At 42.6% G+C, this 22426-nt stretch overlaps 1 protein-coding gene across 2 annotated transcripts in view; it reads right to left on the reverse strand.

Annotated features, from left to right (window-relative positions):
* otud7a (OTU deubiquitinase 7A) overlaps positions 1-22426 on the reverse strand; it is a 64954-nt gene that overhangs the window by 13357 nt on the left and 29171 nt on the right. For both annotated transcript variants that reach the window (XM_084059919.1, XM_084059920.1), the window contains exons 3-9: positions 19809-19962; positions 16079-16267; positions 13227-13442; positions 9847-9948; positions 8868-8995; positions 7483-7595; positions 3288-3415 (exon numbers count right to left, since the gene is read on the reverse strand). In XM_084059919.1, coding sequence (XP_083916045.1) covers positions 3288-3415; positions 7483-7595; positions 8868-8995; positions 9847-9948; positions 13227-13442; positions 16079-16267; positions 19809-19893 — 961 coding nt within the window. In that variant the 5' untranslated portion in view covers positions 19894-19962. The remainder of the gene's footprint in view (positions 1-3287; positions 3416-7482; positions 7596-8867; positions 8996-9846; positions 9949-13226; positions 13443-16078; positions 16268-19808; positions 19963-22426) is intronic.

Here is a 22426-nt window from a genome sequence, read left to right on the forward strand (position 1 = left end):
AGGGTTACAAAATCGTGGGATAAAAAAAAAAATATTTAAAAAAAGATCAAATAAAGTCAGCAATAGTAGGTTAAGGGCCTTTACCTACAGTATACCTTGCATTCTTAAGCAGCAATGGGGAGTGTGCAGAAAATGGGGGAGAATAATTTAGTAGCTGGATATAATGTATCAAAATAATAAGGCATACCCATATACAAGATATACGTTTTTCAGAAAATGAAGAAAACCTTATATTTTTAAAACAAAGCAATACTACCTCGTCAAAGTTGGTATAGTGACTGTATATATTGTGAGATACTTGCATGTGTCATTATATTATCAACACTTTACCCAAATCGTGGGTAAATCAACACTTTACCCAGCGCGAGTGGAGCTAGAAGTTTCAGACGAGCAGAAATCAAGCTGAAATGGAGTTAGGTGTCCAAACAACAGTAGCTCCACTCGCTGCTGAGAGAGGTTTCAAAAGGGTACAGATTCCCAAAAGCTAACAATGGATCTCCAAGCTCACAATGCATCACAACAACGTGTGAATTAATGCCCTGATGCTTCATGACACTTATTATATAGGCCTACAACAATAAACAGGACTTTAAATATTACAATAACTTCTGCTAAGAGGTAGTAGAACACTAGCACGACAGAAATGCTATGAACGTCTTTCTTCTCATCACAATGCTCTCCTCATTAAACACTTCATAGATTTTAGAAATATAATAACTTGTTTTCATAACATTAGCGTCAGTGCTGTTTGATAAACAGGTACACTGCATAGTTTTAACATACTACGGGGAGTCTGTTTACGTGTTGTTGTTCCTCGTTCACTGCGCACTGCTAATGCTGTGCTGTAGCACTGTGTAGAGGAGAGGGGGGAGTTGTTTGTTTTTGACGGACAGTTTGAGGATCCAATGGAGTTGGGAGTTTTCGTCTGAGGCGCTTTTTAATACTTTTCATTGGTTCAAATGTTTAGATTTTTTACACAGATGTGAAGGGTGTTCAATAGCGTCGATTTATGAACAAAAAAAAAACAACTGAAAATGGAGTTAGCTGGTCCCGGCTGGACACCGACGATATACTATATACACAATGGTGTAAAACTTCCATCAGGGGTATTTACAGATTAAAGGGGATGACACGCAGCAAAGAACCTGGGGCCAGATTCAAACCCAGACCAGCTGCGGGAGGGCTATAGCCTTATATTTATGTGGTATTCGCTCTTACCCGGTGAGGCCCCCTCCTACCCGATTTATTTTCTTTTGTTCTCTGGTATTCAGTAGATACTTTGAGTGCTGATTCAGTTAGATTTATGTGTAGCATAAGCATTAGAGCCACACTGGACAACTACTGTACATGGCAAAGTCAACATTTGAGGATGTACTGTATACTGTATGCTGCTACACTGTATGTATGTATGCAGCTACTCTATGTACACAAGTGCAATAGTTAATATGAATTTATTTATCTACCCCTGTTACCTACATCAGTCTCTGTAGGCTATAGTGTGCAATGTGCATTGTATTTTTCATCTTTATGCTTATCTTTAAGTTTCAGAAAATAGTTGTAAACAATTTGTAAATGTTTCTTAATTAAGTTATTCTGTGTAATGAACCAGCCTCTCAAAGACAAATTCCTTAAACGTATAAATATTCCTTTCAATACAAATAAGTGTGGTTCTAATTCAAATGTTGTGCTCTCCACTAAGCACTTAAATGGAATACCATTCATTAGGTGGAAAAACATGCAACGTCATTGTCGCTTATCGCACCCTGAAGGATAAACTCACGGCATGCCTCCTGTTGTTATAGCAGTCAAATGAGATAAAAACTAAAGCTGCTGAAGTCGTCATCCTTGGTCTGTATTCAATGTTGCTATGGTTACAGGCATTAATCATGGCTATCATGGCTATCATGAGATTGGAACTAGAATTGGAATTGGCTCTATTTACATTCATACAAACTCTTTTAACTATGCACTGCTGTAACATCTATGAATACTTTAGACAGAAATGTAAACAGCACGAGGTATGGTCAGACATGTGAGCTAAAAGGATAACACAAAAAAGTCCTGGGGACTTGTTTCCATTGTGGTCCTATGTATTCAATTTCACTAGTACATACAGTTGTCAATCCCTAACAGTGACAGTATGTATTCATAGCCATAGCCACATTCACACATATGCACAGACATACACGTGTGCATAAGATGCATTCAGATTTAGTTTTTCATGTACTTGAATGTTTTACGACGTGGCTCTGCAAAACACTAGCTGTCTATGAGAGATTTATGTCAATTTATGCATGCACATTCCAGTAGGCCACAGAAGTCCCTCCACAAATTTCTTTTCACATATGTTTTATACTTTCTGAAGCATTAAACTTGAATTTTATAACAGAAGTCAATGGGGCTCTGATTGGGCTGTAACCTTAACCAAATTTGGAGTCATACAGAATGTTATAGATATGTTATAGATGACTCATGTCATAGATGACTGACGTCACAGGTTGACTACGTCCTCCCGGTGGGGCCTCCTCACTGGCAGGAGAGCCAGTATGGTACAGTACAATTATCCTGGAAACCAGACGAAGCTGCCAGAGTAGTCTCAGAGTAGTCTGGCTCCGCTCGGTTGTGATTGGATTTCACTGCTCCCAAAGTTGTGGAGCACCAACCAGGGCCCAGTATGCAAATATGGGGCGGGTTTATCACCGGAGGCATTGGTTTTACCCGCCCCTTGGAAATGCAGGTTCCACACAGAGATTCCAGACTAAAGGTCATTACACACCGGCGATTATGCGAATATACGCAACATTCGGATGCGGTCCGAATAAATAAAAGACGCTTTTTCGCTCCGCGAAATTGATGTGGAAGCTTGCATTGACTTTATAAGGTTTTAAAAAAAACTTATTATTCACATGAAAAAATCGCCCCCTGTGTGTAAGGACCTTAATACTGTATCTACACAGTGATATTAGTCTGGCCATGCCAGGCTATGGTACAATAGCAGTGGCAACACAGAAAGGTGTGGGTAGAGTTAATTGGCATAACTAAATTGAGAGAAAAAAGGGGGGAAATAATAGGCTACTCTTAAAAAAAAGAAAAATAATGGCCTACATTTCTTCTGTTATGGCACAATCAGGAGGATATTCCATTTAAGTAACTGTACTTCTACTCCAGTAGGATATTCTAGTACTCTTTCCACCCTTGCGAATATAACACACACACACACACACACACACACACACACACACACACACACGCACACACGCACACACACACACGTATAGAAAGACTACCTTCTCCTCCTGAGTCTCTTAGCATAGTGTCAGCAACCACTACGATGGGCCTGCGCAGCACGTGGGCCAGGACAAACACATGGAACTCCTCCAGACTCTCATAGACCGGGTCCTCAGTGTTATCAACCCTGCAGACAGACAGACAGACAGACAGACAGACAGACAGACAGACAGACAGACAGACAGACAGACAGACAGACATGATGGTTAGCATCACTGTCGTGTAACAAACTATAAATTATGCTTTATTCAGCTGCAGTTGTTAGTGACAGACAGGACTCAATTGACCTGCAATTGAGCCGGTCATCAAATTATTGGCTTAGGAATGCGACAAAAACAAAAATACGTTTTCAATTAGAAAACTTATTTTCTAATTGATAGAAAATAAGTAATTTTGGGGCGAACTACACCTTTAAGGCCTATACTGTACTTTGTGTGACAAATAACGAAAATAGCCGATCTATAAGCTCACAAGTCACTCAACTAATGCAACACGTTGTGAGTTTGTAGCTCAGCTATTTCCTCTATCTTTGCAAATTGAGAATTCATTTTGAAAATGTTTGAAAATGATTTAATGTTTTAAAAATAGGGACTCCAGGGTTAATGTGGTTAATACATCGAACCGAGGCTGAGCTAGCTAAATAGCACATTTCACACAGTGGGAAACTCAATGTGCTCCTCCTACAGTGATATTACACACCGCTCGCTCGGCCATCGTGCTCTGGTGTAACCCAATCTTACATAAAATACTCATGGTAACCACTGTTGCCAGATTTCGCGAGAGAAATAAGCAACCAGGTCTATGAAAACAAGCTCAAAAGAAGCGACTAGGCCACATGAGCACTTCAAACCTACTGTATACTTGAAAATAGCAGATTTATTTTAAATAAATAGCCGATCTATAAGTTCACAAGGCGTTGTAAGCTTGTAGATTTGCTGTTTTCAAAAACATCTTGAGGAGAAAAAAGGGCAAAATGTGGAATATTTTTGAACCATTTTAACAATACAAATCTGGTACAAATTATCATTTCAAATGGGGGTCCGTGGACAAATAGTTTACAAATAGGACAAGAAACAGTTTGAGAACCACTGGTTTAAACAATAATGAAAACATTTTTTGAAGCAAGCCCAAGTAAGCAAATACACGTTTGCCCGCAACCACCAACATTTACAAGCAACTTCACTGAAAAACAAGCCCAAAGTCGCTTATAATAGGCAGACCTGGCAACAACGATGGTAACCATAAAGGTGATAGCCGTGACACACAGCACACAAGCCCCATCTGCTCGTATGTGTGCGTGTGAATGGGAAGAACAACACCAGAGAGAGACAGAGGGGGAGAGAGTGAGCTTCCAGGCATGCAACCACCAGGGGATGTGCAACAATTAAGTTGTCAACCACACAGTTCCACTGCCAAATTCGCTCTTAATGAAGAGCCTCTTAATATGTGAATCCCACTCAGCCTCTTTATGGTCTCATTAGACTCGAGGGCCATCAAAACGGACCTAACCTGATTACTGTACCGCAGTCAAACTCCATGAGAGATTAAAACCACCATCCTAAATGAAAAATACAAAATAAAATAAAGATATCTACACATAGAATTTAATGTAGCACCGTGGGCAATTCGTACATGTAACATGTACATGTAACAAAAGACATATCCTCAAACTGGCGAAATCTTAAGGTGTGTTCCTATTGTCCATAACTGCAGCGTACTGAGGTTTGGGGCGTGGAATTGCACTGGAATTGCTTATGTAGTCATGGCAATCTACTGAAATTAAAAGTGCTTTAGCCAGCGTTCCATTGCAGTTAAGATGTTCCACTAACAGTGAGACCTTGTCAGTTCATGGTTATTCTTTTATTATTTCCATTGGAGAGAGTACATGAGTGTGTGTGTGTGTGTGTGTGTGTGTGTGTGTGTGTGTGTGTGTGTGTGTGTGTGTGTGTGTGTGTGTGTGCTTGCGTGCGTGCGTGCGTGCGTGCGTGCGTGCGTGCGTGTGTGCGTGCGTGCGTGCGTGTGCGCGCGAACAAGGGAGTAATGGCTGATTCATACTGTCGCACGAGACAAAAATAGCAGACCTACAAGCTCACAACGCGTCCCATCCGCAATTCGTTGTGAGCTTGTAGGTTGGCTATTTTCGGCACGCAATACCTTCATATGATGAAGTATGAATCGGGCTCAGGAAATGGAAAATGAAAAAGCCACAGCGTTTTTCTGTGCATTCTCTGTGCGTAGTAGGAAACCACAGTCTGCTTCCGGGTCGACTCCCTCCCTGAACCCCAGTTCAACCCATCTGAAAAGATTTTGTGCCAGAGACCCCCATACAAGATTTGTATTGTTCAAATGTTTCAAAAATATTCAATTTTTTTGTGTGCAAATCTAGAAGCTCACATCGCGTTGTGAGCTTGTAGATCGTCTATTTTCAAATAGCCGATCTATAAGGTTAAACTGATTTTGATGCTATATTAGCTCATTTTGCTGGGGACCCTCTGGAACCCCCTCAAGGACCCCTTGGGGTTCCCAGACACCACTTTGAGATCCGCTTGTTTATGCCATCGGAGGGAGAAATGTACAGTACCTCATCATCTGCTGCAGCTCAAACACATGTATAAATTATATCGTTGCTGTCGGGCAAAAACCTCTTACCTCTATATTTTAACTTTTTGTGTTTTTTTGTAAATTAACGCACTACTTGATCATACTACAGCGTCACACAAAAGCATCAAAAGTAGCAGATCTACAAGCTCGAAATCTCTGTCGATCTGCTACTTTGTGCCAACATGGAATCCAGACTGATTCACTCCGTTCGGTGGATTTGTTTTTTCTCACTTTGCTTCTCAGTCTGGTAAAACTGCCATTTGCAAGGGCCTCGGGTAATTGGTGGCGTTTGAAAATCCAGCTCAAACTGGATGATAGCCAGACGGAGAAGCGAAGTGAAAAAAAAAAGAAAAACGCTGAACGAACACCTCAGCCTGGATTCAAGTTTAATTTTTTTGAATTTGAATCCTGAAATGTTTTTTTTCTTTCCAGATAGATCAGTGTAGAGGACCAGGAAACCAAGAGCAAGTCAAAACAGGGGTTGCATTCAAACCCGGGTCCTCGCGCTTACACGGTCCATTTGACCTGAGCCACCAGGTGTGTGTGAGTGTTTATGAGGCACCACACACACACGCACACACACACCACACACCACACAACACACACACACACACACACACACACACACACACACACACACACACACATCAATATCCAACCTCACCAGTAGATGGCAGAGTGTCACAATCTGATCTTCCACTGTGTTATTGTAGGTCAAGGCAGCGCTCAGGGAAAGCGCTGCGGTCCAGGAGAGCGCTCGCAGGCTTTCCTGACAAATCCATCTCGGTGAAAAGGTCAGCTTTTAATTGCGAGCCCTGTCTGGTGTTAATGGGCAACCATCCTACATCCTCAGCCTTAATTTAACTCCAAGAATGTAAAAATGGAAGCTCCCAAGAGGTAAATGAACACTGAGGATTTTTCGGTGTATAATGATGGCCCCCTAATGCAGGCAAAGTCCCTTCTTTAGTCCCCAGATCCCCAGTCTCCAGACATTGATCACAGTGATGCAAGGTTGCAATTGCAGCAACCGTCTGTCGATGTCTTGGATTTTGCCACTGGCTTGTCCACTGCAAGATCCCCGAGTGTTATTTAACTCAGACAGTGAACAAATGTACCCTTTCAGGTCCGTTTGTTCACTCTCAGAGTTAAATTAACGCTCAGGATTTCTCAGTGTCTCCTGTTGTGAACTAATCGATTTAATTGATTATTTGAAATAATCAATTTTAATCAAATTGTACATTTTGGGGGGGAAATTGCAATAGTTCACCCCTCCACCAAACGGCAAAAATGACACAATGCGCCACGTTGTGAACTTGTACATCGGTTTTAGCTAAGTATAAAATAGGTATAAATGGTTAATCAGACTATCGATTTAGTCGACTATTTAAAAAAATCTAACGACAATTTTAGCTTTGATTCATTGATATATCATTTCTTTTGATTAATTGCTAGAATAATACTTTTACATGCAGCTGTCATATTGCTGGATTCTGGCTCGTGTGTGTGTTCAGTCAGGTGAGTGAGTGCACGCTGCACACGCGTAGGCTTGCTGGATTTCAGGGAGCGCGTGTGTGTGGAACACAACAGTCTTACCCTCCACTGGTGTTGCCGTTCTTGCTGAGGTGGGTGCGCGGTTCACTGGAGGCCAACTTCAGCAGCTCGTTCCATTCTCTCTCCCACTCCTCCTCGGTGTACACCAGTCCTGACTGCAACGTGTACACACACACACACACACACACACACACACACACACACACACACACACACACACACACACACACACACACACACACACACACACACACACACACACACACACACACACACACACACACACACACACACACACACACACACACACACACACACACAGAAATGGAAACTGATAAGCATGTGCTCATGTTCACCCACATAAATGCCTATTGCCATTATTTCACTTCTCAAAATCTCTGTCTGCATCTATGGGTTGGTTCCTGAAGCTCTCTGAAGCCATTAATCCTGGGGTTCCTATTTTGGGCAAAGGGAAGTATTGTATTAAGTGGTTAACACCCACACAAGTGCACTTAGTTTAGACCAGGAGCATCCGGACTCAGGGTTCTTTGTCCTGACCTGACCCACTACATGCTGAATGGTTGTTCAATGCTATTCAATTATTATTTAACTTTACAGAGCAACAGATCAGCAGGTGCACACAAAACTTGTCAATGTTATATCATTAAGCATGTTCAAAAGTGTTACTTTTCAGGAAAAAGTCGAAGGAAAAATCGACAAGCTCAAAACGCGGCTCTGTTACTTTTAATGTTTTTGTGTGATCGGTTTTTGCCCGACATGCAATGATAAGAGCAAAATAGATTTTTTTTCATTTTCCATTTTCTCTCATATAACCTGTAGTACCTCCGGCAGAGTCTCCGGTAGGAGACTCAATGCGACAAAAACTAAAACATCTCCATGAATTCATGGCTTCATGGGGTGTGTAATTGATAGATTTTTTTTTGGGGGGTGAATAACTCCTTTAAGGTCACATTAGAGAAACACTGATCTATACAAGCTCCCTCCTTTTTCCCTCTACACTAAATGGCTTCACTCTACAAGCTCAAAATGCATTGTAAATTAACGCCCTACTTAATCATACTACAGCGTCACAAAAGCCTCAAAAGTAGCATATCTGCAAGCTCGAAACACGGAGCGAAGCGACGTGTTTCAAACTTGTATATCTGCTACTTTTGCGGTTTTTGAATTTGAATCCTGAAAAGTAACAGTTTTGGACATATGAGGTTTACACTCGACAGAGACGATTTACTATTTTTTGCTGAATGTTCGCCCCCCCAGAATAAGGATGGCGGAGTTCATGAGGATCCAATCGTCTGTTCTCAAATGTAGCACACTCGTTATAAGACGGAGAAAAAACAGCTGCCGATGTCGATGACATCATGAATGCATTTGTGTGGAGTATACAGTGAATAAAATGGACGCCTGACCTCCTTGTTCTGCTGGGTCTGCTGCCACCTCCACCGTCTCTTCAGAGCCGCTTTCTCAGCTCCGCTCTTCATCATGGTGTAGAGAGACTTCCTCAGCATCAGGTCCCTGTCGTGGAAGCCCCACATCCCTGACGGACACATAACACACGACCATTAAGGAGTGGACGATATATTACATCAGTGGTTTTCAACCTTTTTCATATCAAGGTCCATTATTTATTCAGCATTTGAGCCACGGACCACTGTTTGATGAGATTTAAGCCTCTCAGACCCAAAACTTAGAATATTATGTTGTCGTTGGATAAGATTTGGTCAAAATAACAATTCTTCTACATCCTCTAATTGTGTAGACTTCTTGTAAATTAAGTAATGCAGATGTTTAACAATAATTTAACTCTATCTACAAGGGTCCATTCCAACTCTCCATCATTTAGCTGGGGACCACCTGGAAACTCCACAAGGACCACTGGTGCTCCACAAGGACCACTGGTTGAGAACCACTGTATTACATGACTGAAACAGCATAGTCAGAGATCTGCACAGACGTACCCAAGTATCGACATAATAATGAATATGTAGGGGGTTATCCTTTTGAGGTGACCCCCAGTTCATCTCCCTCGTTGTGTCTAACACTTCACTTGTTGCCCCCGCAAAGGCCCTTAATCCTCTGTCAGCATAGATTACATTTATGTGTCTTGGATTTATTATCCCCCCAGCAGCTTCCCTCTTGATTCCAATGTTTCTCACAAGAGAGAATCAGACCCGTCTCCCTCCTCAGCCCCCCCAAGTCCAACAGCGTGACAGTCTCCTGCCCTCTGCATGGGTCAGCCCCTCATCTCCCTCCCTATCCTCCCTTCCATCGCCCTCTCATCACACCTCTTCCTCTCCTCTCTGTCCTCTGCACTCAGCAGCTGTGGCACCACAGCGCTGACACGCAGCTGTGACAGCGATTCGCCCACGTTCGTCACGAGGGACTCACCTAATGAAGCGGCGTGCAGCAGGCAGTTCCCGTCGCCGGTGGTAGCCAGAGGGAGGAGCTTTTTACAGCCAGTGCACATGGTGGACCACCAGTTTAAACGACCTGCGGACACGGAGGAACGTGTACAAAATTAAAAAAATATATTTCTTTACATTGGTCGCATTCTTTAACCCATTCAATCCGGGGACGCATCTGTGTCATTTTTAAGATTTCTTTGGCTATTCAAAAATATAGCACAGAGTGCCGCGCTATGAGCTTGTAGATCTGCTATTTTTTTGAAGAATCGTGAGCATTCGTGCAAATCTTTGAATAAATATTTTTTAAAGCGAACATTAAGTCAAATATTTTGTTCCAGGTCTGTTCCAGATCTACAAGCTCATAGCTATGAGCTTGTATAGTATCTGCTATTTTTGAAAACATTTTAAAATGACAGAGATGCGCTCCTGGATTGAATGGGTTAACAGCGTAGTAGGTAGAGAGACATGAAGGTGAGAGCACAAGGGAGGAAGATGAACCTTGACAATGTGATTACTGTGTGTAGTCGGTGCATTAACTGGTTTAACCAGCAGGTCATCCCATATTTTAAGTGACTGTTCATTTCCTGTATGGACCTTTAACTGACCATACCAACATCAATATACTGTACGTCATTGTTTATTTACAGCTTCAGCCAATGTCATAGTTGATTACACATCATTGTGAGGTTAATAAGTCGCTGACGTTTGAATTTCATTTGTAAATCAATCTTTTCTCAAGGGACTCTTTACTTGCAATGATACTGTAACTTGATGAAATGAATGATAAATGATACTTAGTGTGTTGCGTTACCTATCTTAAGCAAAGTTCAAGTCTCTGCAAGTAGATTTTTCTACCGTCCTGAAATGACTGGATTCCATCCAGTTGCTTCCTTGAAAATCATACAAACCACAGAATGGCATTCACTTTGCCCTGATGAAGCCTGGTTGTGGTCGAAACATGTCGACTTAGCCATGTATAAATAAAGGCTTTTTATTTATCTTTAATTTATTTACCTTTGTCCTCCAGTTTTCTGCGCCCAGATCCTTCCTTTGTTTTTTCTATGGTTATTTCCATTTGATCCAGGAGCACCATCAATATTTTTACATATTAATTTGTTCTCTGTTGAGCACCTGGTTGTCATTTCTCTGTCTTTACAAAGCACTGTAGGCTATGCCAAGGGTCTTCAACGTTTTCAGGCCAAGGACCCCCTAGCTGAGAGAGAGTTGAAACAGGGACCCCCTCTGTATTGTAAAAAATTGTATTTCAGATAAACTTCTGCTGCTTTTTTTCCCCTCCTCACCTATAACTCTTTGCCAAAAATAGCCGATCTACAAGCTCTACAAGAACATCAAAAACATCTACAAGAGCTTGTAGATCGGCTATTTTTGGCTTAAGTTCTCCTCAGAAATTTAAAAAATAATTAGCAAAAAAAAAATCATATCACACAAAGATTTGGCGGACCCCCTGTAGTAACTCTGACGACCCCCTAGGGGTCCCGGACCCCCTGTTGAAAAATCAGTCAAGCAAAGGGTTTGTTGTAGTAAGTGGGCTAAACATGCCAGACCACGGGTACGGTCCATTATCAATGACACAATCTATGAAGATATTAGAAACCCCTTGCTGTGAAAACTGCTTGGCACAAGCACACATACTGTAAAGAATCGAAATAATATCCTGCTGTTTTTCAACCTCATCTCTACTTCTTTATCGGTATGAGTAATGATCAACGAATGGCGTGAATCAGTCAACACTCACTGTTTCACAGAGGGAGCCAATCAAAAACAACACAATAATGTCTAAGCGGTGATGTCACACAGACATCAAAAGCTACAGTAAATAGCCATTCTACCCACTGACACTAGGGGGCCGCTAATGGCCTCGATAACTGCTCCAGAAGACCTTTACAGTGAATTCTGGGTATTGTAGGATCATACTGTAAAGTAAAGTAAATCTTCAGAACGGGACATTAATCGATTGTCTAAACATTCACAAAATGGACAGTGGAGATCCTATTAACCCATTTAGACCTGGAACGCATCAGTGTCTCTTTAGATTTCTTTGGCTATTCAAAAATAGCAGATATACAAGCTCATAGCGTGGCACCGAGTGCCGCGCTATGAGCTTGTAGATCTGCTATTTTTGAAAAATCTTGGGGGGGAAAAAAATGATTTTTTTCAAAAAACTGTTAGGATTTAGAAAACATTTTTAAGAATCGCCTCAGGTCTTAAAGGGTTAAATTAATTGTCAGATATGCCATTTTAAAGTTTGACTAAAACTGACGTACTGGCATCAAGACCTCTTTTGGATTGGACAATTGACTCCTATTTGAACATAACCATGTGTCTATGTCCAGCATTATCACATCATATGAAGGCTCCTTGAGGACAATTAGCCTTCAATCCTTGTGCATGAACCTAGTGCAGCGTTTGGGCGGGCAGTGGCTGAAACAATCCCTTGTACTCCTACTGTATACTCAGCAACCGCCATGAAACCATACTCTGAGATCATGGAACCTCATATCATTCCTACATCATCTGCACTCTCCCATCCCCCGCTGTATGCCTGGACTTTCTTCCACATTTTACCCTCCCTCGGTCGGCGTCCCTGGGGGTGGAGACAGCTCATGCTTCTCTGCCCTGGGCCCGGTGCGCCATGCAGCCTCTGTGCTCAGGGCCTGAGGTGATCTGAAGGCATCATTTATTCAACGGTAAACACAGAAGAGGCTCTGAATGATTTGCCCCTCAGTGTTGGATCTGCTTGAAATGCAGATGTTTTTCTTTTTTTTTCGTGCCTCCTTCAATTGTTCTTTGATGCATGACAAAAATTCCGCCCTCAACTTTTGCAAATCATAGTCCATTGCTGTCCCTGCACAGGCCCAGTCTGGGGTATACTTTTATTTTAAAGACCACTTTAAGATGGCTAATCTCTTATTTATGCACTTCCAAACCAAGTAAAATGGAGGTCAATAGAGTTCTTGGCCCCACGATTCTGCTCTGATGGCTGTCCCCGAATGCCTGACAGGAAACAAGTTAGAATGCCTTTTTTTGATCTCTGTATCGTGTGGGAAAGCCTGCACAAAAATGTGAAACTTCACAAACTAGCTCCTCTCACTGAGGTTCAAAGCTTTAGTTGAGTCTACGGAAGATTAATCCCTTGGGAACGGTGAATGCCTCTGAATTACTTGATGTCTAGCTTCCAGACTACAGTGCAGTTCTATCTCTCCCTCTCTCTCTCTGAGTTTCTGCTGCTATTTGAAGCTTCACATCCATTGCGGCTTTCCCAGCCAGGTCCTCCAAATTACGAGTCAGAGATATGATCTTGAAGACAGACCTCCAGTAAATGCACGGGCATGCGGCACTCACCGGCCTGCTCCAGAGCCATCATGGTGGACTGCTCGATGAGGTCTCTCTCAATGAAACTCCTGAAGTCCTCGCTGTAGACGCTGAGGTCGGGCAGTTGGAATGTGTAGATGGGCATGTCGAGGGGGAATTGTTCGCTGGTATCGTTGGCCACTTGCAGCCGCGCCAAGGACATAATGGCAGAGCTGGCGTGGGAAATCCCACGGGACAGGCGCTTCTCTAAAAGAGGGAGGGAAACAAGGGAAGTGAGAACCTAACGAGGTAAATGGGAAACGATCGTATACGAATTGAAGGAACTACTATGTTAAGATGTGTGGTGAGGAACGCTCATTGGCTGTGTTGATATTGTGATGATTAGGGGTGTGCCGATACACTAATTTCACCAAACGATACGATACGATATTTGGCTCACAACTTCGATACGATTTCGATACGATACGATACGCACTTTTTTTATTATGAAAATAAATGGGGGAGAAAAAAAGAAAATGCAAACAAATAATTCTGTTTTTGCATTATTCAGACATGCAAACTTGTAGCTTTTCAGCTACAATAGCCGTTTTCAATCCAAATAGTGTGACACCTGACCCGAAAAAAAAAACATGTTGTCACTCTTTTCACTTCGGGGCCGTTTGCATGCCTGATTATTATGATTGTAAAAAAAAAAAAAAAAAAAAATTTCAAAAACGATATTTTTTTCCCCCAAAACGATACATATCGTCGCGAAAACGTATCGCGATATATCGCGGGACGATATATCGGCACACCCCTAGTGATGACGCACAGCCGAGTCCTCCGTGTTAAAGCCGCAATCTGTAAGATTAATGGCCAAGGATTCGAAACCTGTGTCTGCCGAACGAGAAGTTCTACCGCTGAGCTATTCGTCGCACGACACAGTCAAGCATAAATTGGGCTTAACGGGCTGCCCGTTTGAGGAGGCACTAGGGCTTCATGATTCCTGCTAAAATGTGAGTCACGATCTTTCTCCCTACAAATTGAGATCACAATTCTTATTTTTTCAATAAAAACATTCATTGCAACTTTGATAAGAGTAAAAATGCATCTGAGACGCTTGCTGTCTAGACATGGCTTTGAACTGATAATATAAAGTGCTTGACCTAAAAAACACTGTATATCCAAGTACTGGGTCTCTTTTCCTCTCATTATTTTAGAACAGTTAATCAAAGTGATTAAATTATGCTGAACATGAAACATTTCAATGTAAATGTACAGCTTTAGAATAAATAATTACTGTAAACTGTACTACTGTACTTTACGTCCTTTGGCCAAGAACACCAGCCTATTGACAGTTTAAGGTTGAAGCTTAATTTATGTTTTGTCGTTGCTCAGCTGATCTACAAGCTCACAACATCGCAATTTGACAAATAGTGGAGTAGTGAATCTGCCATTTTCGATGAGTGACACCTTTGTATGACATTCAGTCTCGACTCATTCGACATCATGTTGTTTTAAACCCCTCGATTTGTGTTGACTGACTGTAGCCAACATTTTTTATCCAAGTGCCTTGATCGTTTCTGTAATCTCTTCTGTAATATTTGCGTTATTGAGGTTTATGAACTGCTGCCTTTTCAGGCTAAATCATATTGGATTTTTTTACTCATGTTTGGGGTGGTTGTGGAGGGTTGTATAGTGTTACCTTGCGGTGCAGCAACGATGCCAATGCGTGCACAATATGAATCCTAGGATGATGATTCATACTGGGATGTGCTCCTTTTTCAGTATGAGCACACAAAGATTTTCCTCAATGTTTCTTTAGCTTGAAAACTTTATGTCATATGCTCTCTGTCATACGGCTATTGCTGTGTTTCTGCCTCCATCAACACGTGCCGTGTTGGGTTACTATAGTAACGGGGACAGCGCACTGTCAATGAGTAATATAGATAACACAAATTGAGTTGTATGATGTGAATATTGATTTAATAGCGTGCTTTGCTTTACATCGTGTAAGTGGGATTGAAATTGCAACTGCGATTGCTCAGAAGCAAACGAACCAAACACGTGAATGTGCAGAGCAATGGTACGTTTGTGGAGTTCACAGATGCATTGATCGTGCAGCATTAGAAGGCTTGAGATATTACCCTTTGAGCTTCATGCAATACATCTTGTCAACCAGTAGTGGTTCTACCTGACCACAGGATGTATACATGTCTGAACAGAAGAGCAGGGAGACCACCTCTACCCAATGCAGTCGTGTTAGTTGTATTGTATTAACAAACTCTAACTACAGTGGTTCTGAAAGTGGTGTCCGGGGACCGCCAGTGGTCCTTGAGGGGGTTCAAGGGGGTCCCCAGCTAAATTTGTTAATATAGCATCACAATCAGTTTACCCACTTACTGTAGCAAGAACCTCTACTGGAATATAAAAAATGAAAACACAAATCTTGTATGGGGTTCCCTGGCACAACATTTTTTTTTCAGATGGGGGTCCGTGGCCAAATACGGTACATATTCATTTAGAGGTCCTTGACATGAAAAAGTTCGAGAACCACTGCGCTACCATACGGATTGGTTAAAATGACGATTTATTCACCCCCAAAATGTTATGGATTGCAGCTTTAATCCATCAAAACCGGGAACGCATCTGTGTAATATTTTCAGATGGGGGTCGGTCGGCAGCCAAATACATATCATTTTGGAGGTCCTTGACATGAAAAAGTTTGAGAACCACTGATAATAGTAACATACGTTTTTCAGAAAACTGTTAGGATTTAGAAGACATTTTGTAGAATCGGAACCTCTGGCCTTAATGGGTTAATTTAACTCAGACAGTTAATAAATGAACCCCAGCAGGGACCTAGGAATGTACAGTGTGAGGTCGACACAGACAGGCTATACCTTGTGAAGCATCCTCTTGCTTCTGTGCACACAGCCTGTCAGCCTTGTTGACATGGGTGGGCGTGTCCCTCGCCTCCGGCTGCTTGGCGAAGTAGCGGCCCTCGTTGAAGACCTGCGGCAGGTTGGCAGTGTGGACCTGCCTGAGCTGCTCATAGTCATTAAGAGCGGCACTCAGGTCCCAGTTTTTACCTGTAAGCAGTGGTGGACAAAGTATAATACTCAAGTAAATACTCCAAGTACTCAAAAGTGCAAATTACAAAGCCCCACCCTGTGTACCTTTAAAACACAACTAAAACAATGGATAAAAATGTCTCAAACATGTGACCATCGATACATTTAAAATCTTGGATATGTCAACATAGGCTTTAGATATTCTATTGGTTAGGTATTAGACTTTATAGTAGGTATTTTAGGTTGTTAGTTAGGCTTAAATTAGGTATGTATGTAAGTATTTTCTGTTTTTGCTTCTAGCAAAATTTACATGAGATCATGTTCAATTGATTGAATTCTTGTACATGTATGAATGTTCATTAACGTGCACTGTCCGTAAATAAACAAATAAAGTAAAGTAAGTAAAGCACGATTTCCATACGTGGTCCAGAAAATAGCAGATTTACAAGCTGCAGACTGCAACGCGTTGTGAGCTTGTAGATCATTACATTTGAAATAAGGCCCAAGTGGTTAATTCATAATATTTTCTGTAAGTTTCCGTCCCAAGAGTCCCTTCCTAGAAATGTACTGGAGTCAAAAGTACAATATTTCTATTCAAAATGAGTGAAAGTCATCAGCTTGCAAAAAAAAATCCAAAAATAAGTACAGTACTCAAGTAAAATGTTCTTAGTTACTGTTCACCACTACCTGTAAGCAACACAGAAACACAACGTGTCGATGAATCAACGTTCAAGTTCTGTGTAGAAAAAAATCTTCACCGGCACCCTGCTATAAAATGTGTGCAACCACGAGCTAATGTCACATTCCTGTGTTCATGAAACCTACAGTAAACATGCCTCAGAGAGACTGCAATACTGTATGTACATTGTGCCTGAGAGAGAAACACACAGGCACAAACCTACATACAGTACACACACACCGACACACACGCTCGCGCGTGCACGGCTGTCTCCTCTGGGTGTCATCTCTCTGTGACAGAAATCCCTGCAGGTTTAGGAGACACCAGTCTGGGTCTTATTATAACTCCGAGGGCTGTCTCGCCATGCCATGGGATCGACACACCGTCTCCGAAGAGGCACACACCAAGCGACATCAAAAACATCTAGAGGGCACAGATGCAGTAATGTGTATGCTGGTGGTGTAATGTGAGCATGCGTGTGAGAGAGAGAGAGAGAGCGAGACAGAGAGAGAGAGACAGATTAATTGACTCCCCGTCTGCAGAGGAAGTTGTCCTCTATTCTCCAGCCCTCAAGAGGCATGGTCTTGGCAGTGTATGTGCACGTGAAACCTGGCACCACCAATCATACCCACTTAACCACGTCAGTCAATGCAAAACCAATTCCTCCTTGTGTGTCTCACTTTGGTTGAGCTGGTCAAACATGAGAATACATTTTAGGGGTCCGTCTTACGGCCACCCAGCACCCTAATGCATGGTCTATATAACCTGTCCGACATTAGCCTCCAATCAATTAAGTGAGTAAAAAGCATTGTTTCGGCCTTCAGTGGCGGAATTCCATCTCCGTTTAGCTTCCCGTTCGATTAAAAAGGGCTGATGTCGGCAAAAGCCACAGGAATACTCATCTGTACCATATAGTATGTAAGTGCATTAGTTAGTCCATTATGGAAAAATCGTACTGTACCTGCACTGAGCTCACAATTGATCCAAGTTTTCTCATTTCAAGATGAAAATGAACCCTATTCCCCGTGTGCATGGGAATGTTTCCAACACGGACAGCAGAAGTCATGCTAAAGCATTCATGTAAAATGAACGAAACTGAACTGTTCAACTGCAAGGGAAATTGGGGTTTATTCCGTAAACTGAGATTGTTAAATGAATCCATAAGGACGCATATACTAATGAGCCTTAGAGGAAACGCCATTTCCTTCTTCCAAACACAAAAGAGATTATTAACACTATAAAAAAAACTTCCTCATTAAGAGTGGTGCCTCAGTGATGCATTGTTGACCTGTTCCAATATCCTGCCTCAATTAACTCAAAGCAAATCAAAACTATTTACTGGCCATGGTGTAGAGATTCAGTGCATAAATATGCCTCCAGGGGGCAGCACCGCATGAGCTGTCAACACACTTCTCAGCATGTCAGTGTCTCTGCTCCTCTCCCTCAGTCAGACCAGAGGGGCACAGAGCAGCCTACTGATGCTAGCCAGGCAGGCTAACGCCGGAAATAAGCAGCTATGATATTGACTGCTTGAATTGGATTGTCCAGGGCCATTCTCCCCAAGTGCTTTGTCTTGTTTAGGTGTGTTAGCCTGTCCAGAGTGCCCCTGTGGCTGAGTGCCAAAGGGAAACCACAAAATAGAGGCCAGATAGACAGAGACAGACGGAGAGAGCAAGACAGAATGCAAAAGAGAGAGACAGAGAGCTTGGGTGATTACCCAGTCCTATCACTCATTTTATGCGGCCACCACCAGACAATGGGTGCAGAGTCAGAGAAAGAGCTCTCAGGACAGGCACAGACTATTTCCTGCATTGCTCACTCACACACTATGATGATTTCATACCCCAAACGCTGTTTCATACTCCTAAAAGGCTGTTTCATACTCCTCAAAGGCTGTTTCATACTCTCCAAAGGCTGTTTCATACTCATAAAACAAGTGTTTATCCCCTGACAAATACAGACTTTCTTCGTTTGAGAGCCTATTATTTTTGTCAGTCATCATCATCAACAGACACTTCAGAGTATTAAACAGCCTTGATGCAAAGCTTATTGGGGCCGAAGTCTTCAGTGGTACACCTTTTTGTTCTGGTAAAAAGGATGACAATGCCCTATGGTAAACAATATTAGATCCGCACTCACAAAATCTAGAAAACAATGTAGAATTATTTCATTTATAACGTTTACACGACAGTTGGCCAGATGGGAAATCTAATGGAATCCACTTATTTATGATAAATATGTAATTGGATAAGATTGTATTAAAATGCAGATTTAGTGTACTTTTCGTAACTTGGGGGGGAAAAAGACCACAGCGCTGTTTGTATTAATGGTAGCTAGTTCCATTGACCGTACATATGGTCAGTTTTCTGTAGCTGTATGCACTTTTTGCTCTTCATCCGTCCCTTCCTGGGCGGGCAGGGTACTGTACATAAGCTGTGCGAGTGCCAGTAGCTCGCCACTCCTCAATGAGTTCCATTGAATGGGCACAAAGCTCTCCATGGGGAGTGCACTCGTAAAGCTGTCACACTAGCCTCTAAATCAGCGGGCTGGCTCACTGCTGCAGGCCTCTCCTCTCCTCTCCCCTCCTGTCCACAGGGAGCAGCTAATAATATTGTTAATTCCCACCGATCGTAGCCGAGATAGAAGATGTCTTATAGCAGTGGTTCCCAAATCATGGGTCGGGACTCCATTTTGGGGTCATGGAATAATTATTATTCTTAAAAGACTAAAAAAGACTTTTTCCATAAATGTAAAAAAAACGTTTAAGAAATAGCCGATCTACAAGCTCACTACACATCGTGATGCACCGCCTTGTGAGCTTATAGATCGGCCATAGTGTCTAGTCTTGAATGCACACATGCCAGTAAACGTGTGGCCTACCTTCCAGCAGGTCTCTAGCCAGACCCGGTTCCGCCCCTGTGGACCGAACAAAGTCTGACAGGACCGCGTCCATGTCCAGAGTCATGTGATCATGTGTGTGTGCTGCCCAGGGTGCAGCGGTGGCCTTGGTGGACGCCAGCCTTCACGTTCTCATCTGGAGAGACAGACAGACAGACAGACACGGCAGGATAAAAAAAGGACATAAACGGGTCAGTGACGTCAGTAACAGACCGGCAGCTATCAGTCGATCACTCACGAACCCTTGCCAGAAAAAAAAAAAGAAGAATAGTCACTGGATGTGATCGTTCTTTTGCCGCCTCGTCAACGGCCTCTGCCTGGCACCTACTGATTTGTAATGCTTCGTCACGGTGCTTTGTGAAGCGCGGTCCCACTCCCACTCCCACACACCGTTCCTCATAGCTCTCACCAGTGGTCATAACATTATATCAAAAGTTCCCAAAGAAGACGGAGTATCAACAATAAGGCCTTATCCAGGACACACCTGCCTGGCCCGGCGGTCTCTGGCCCACAGCCTGTGCTGCTCATGACAACATTAACCGCTTCCTGCTGTCCCGGGGTCAACCAAGGGTTGCTTGCTGGGTGTGATCCAGCATCATCGCCCCCACATCAGCACTCTGGGCTAGCTGATGGAGGTGTGTGTTTGTGTGTGCGAGTGAGGAAGGATGAGTCATTGTTGTTTGGTCAGCAGAGTGTGATGTTCTGGAGGCTTTTTTTGTGTGTGTCCCACTCCCCCCCCCCCCCCTCCTCCCTAGCTACACAACATGTTTACATCATGACTACGCCACGCCGGGACTCTGATCATCAACAACAAACACATTCCATGCCTGCAAGGTCACATACAGTACCACTGTTTCTCAACCAGTGGTTCACAGACCACTAGTGGTCCATGGCATAATTACAGGTGGTCCATGGGAAAACATTTTTAAATGCTTTTTTTTAAAAAGGTACAAATATATTGTACCCGTTGAATATATCAAAAATTATGTTTAAATAATATGAGTCACTGAGTCCGTCAAATTTATGAAAACACATTGTTTTTTTAAGCTTGAAATAAAATAACGACTGTTAAGGGCTTGATGTACTTTATTTATACTTAATAGAAACTCCTTCTTATATTCTAAATATGATTTTTGTGGGGGAAAGTAGGGTGGTGTGGTCCTTGAGGATTGTTCTAAATATGCTGGTGGTCCAGAGAGATCAAAAAAAGGAACCACTGTCATAAACAACACTTTCACTGTCCGTGACACACACACACACACACACACACACACACACACACACACACACACACACACACACACACACACACACACACACACACACACACACACACACACACACACACACACACACACACACACACACACAGCCTGGCGTCTGCTGTGGGAGCATATGCATACTTTCCTCTCCACGTGGGGCTGTGTGTGGGCGTTGGAGAAGAGTGCATAGCATCGTCAGCGGAGAAAACAAACACCCACAGGTTCATTGACATTCTGTGGTTTTAGATGCGTGCGTGTAACCTGTTGAACTAAGGAGGAGCGCTCGTTTTGGTTCGCTCAACATCCTGAGTACAGTGTACTGTACGTGCAAGCAATATTTTACAACAAATACATGACTTTTTAAACACTTAAACCCTACAGGATATATACTTCATTGACCGGAGTCCCCCAGGGGTCTACACTAGGTTCCCTCCTTTACAAATTCACAACGCGTTGTGATGCGTTTTGAGCTTGTAGATCAGCTATTTTCACAGAATGTTCATCCCAGAATAGGGACAACTAGGCTAGCAAGCGATCACCCGTGGCGCGCAGCCCATGGCCTCACACACAACGACGAGCGCACCGGCCTAGTTGTCAAGCCGCGGTAGACCAAAACGGTTCTTACGTGAACCAAAAGGAGCACTCCCTGCTGGGTGGGAACAGCTTACAGACATCCTAGAACATTGGTTCTTAGGTACCAGGGGGTCTCCAGCATAATTAGTTAATATCACAATGAGTTTGACCACTTTAATCATATATTACACTTTGGCTATTCAAAAATAGCAGATATACAAGCTCATAGAACTTGTAGATCAGCTATTTTTGAACATTTTTAACACAAATCTTTGCTTACAAAAAAAAACGTTTTCAGATGGGGGTCCGCGGCCAAATACGTATCAATTTGGGGGTCCTTGACTTGAAAAAGTTTGAGAAGCACAGTTTTAGAATGACCATAAGCTGTTGTCCCACAGTCCCACCTGACACCGCAGTGTGTTAGTCGTCTGTCTGTCATGTTTAACCATTTCTCATAGATGGGCATTGGTGGTAACAGCATGAACAGGACAGGGTGAATGTTAACTACTGGAGAAATAAAAGAGTCCCGAAAGCCTTGAAAATGTCCCCTCATAGAGGAGTCTAAACGTTATTGTGTGTTGCATTATTGTGGAGCCCCATCTCAAGAAGGCTGGTACAGTAAAATCATCAGTGTTTATAAAGAGAACAGAATAAAGCCTGCGCACTCATGCTCCAGTTTATTGACGACGTTTGGAGCCAAGGCTCTTCGTCAGGTCAAAACTCTGAGTGCGCGGGCTTTATTCTATCCTTCATGATCCCTTCTAA

The sequence above is a fragment of the Gymnoscopelus microlampas genome (genome assembly GCF_963454915.1).
Source record: "Gymnoscopelus microlampas genome assembly, chromosome: 6".
NCBI classification, from domain to species: domain Eukaryota; kingdom Metazoa; phylum Chordata; class Actinopteri; order Myctophiformes; family Myctophidae; genus Gymnoscopelus; species Gymnoscopelus microlampas.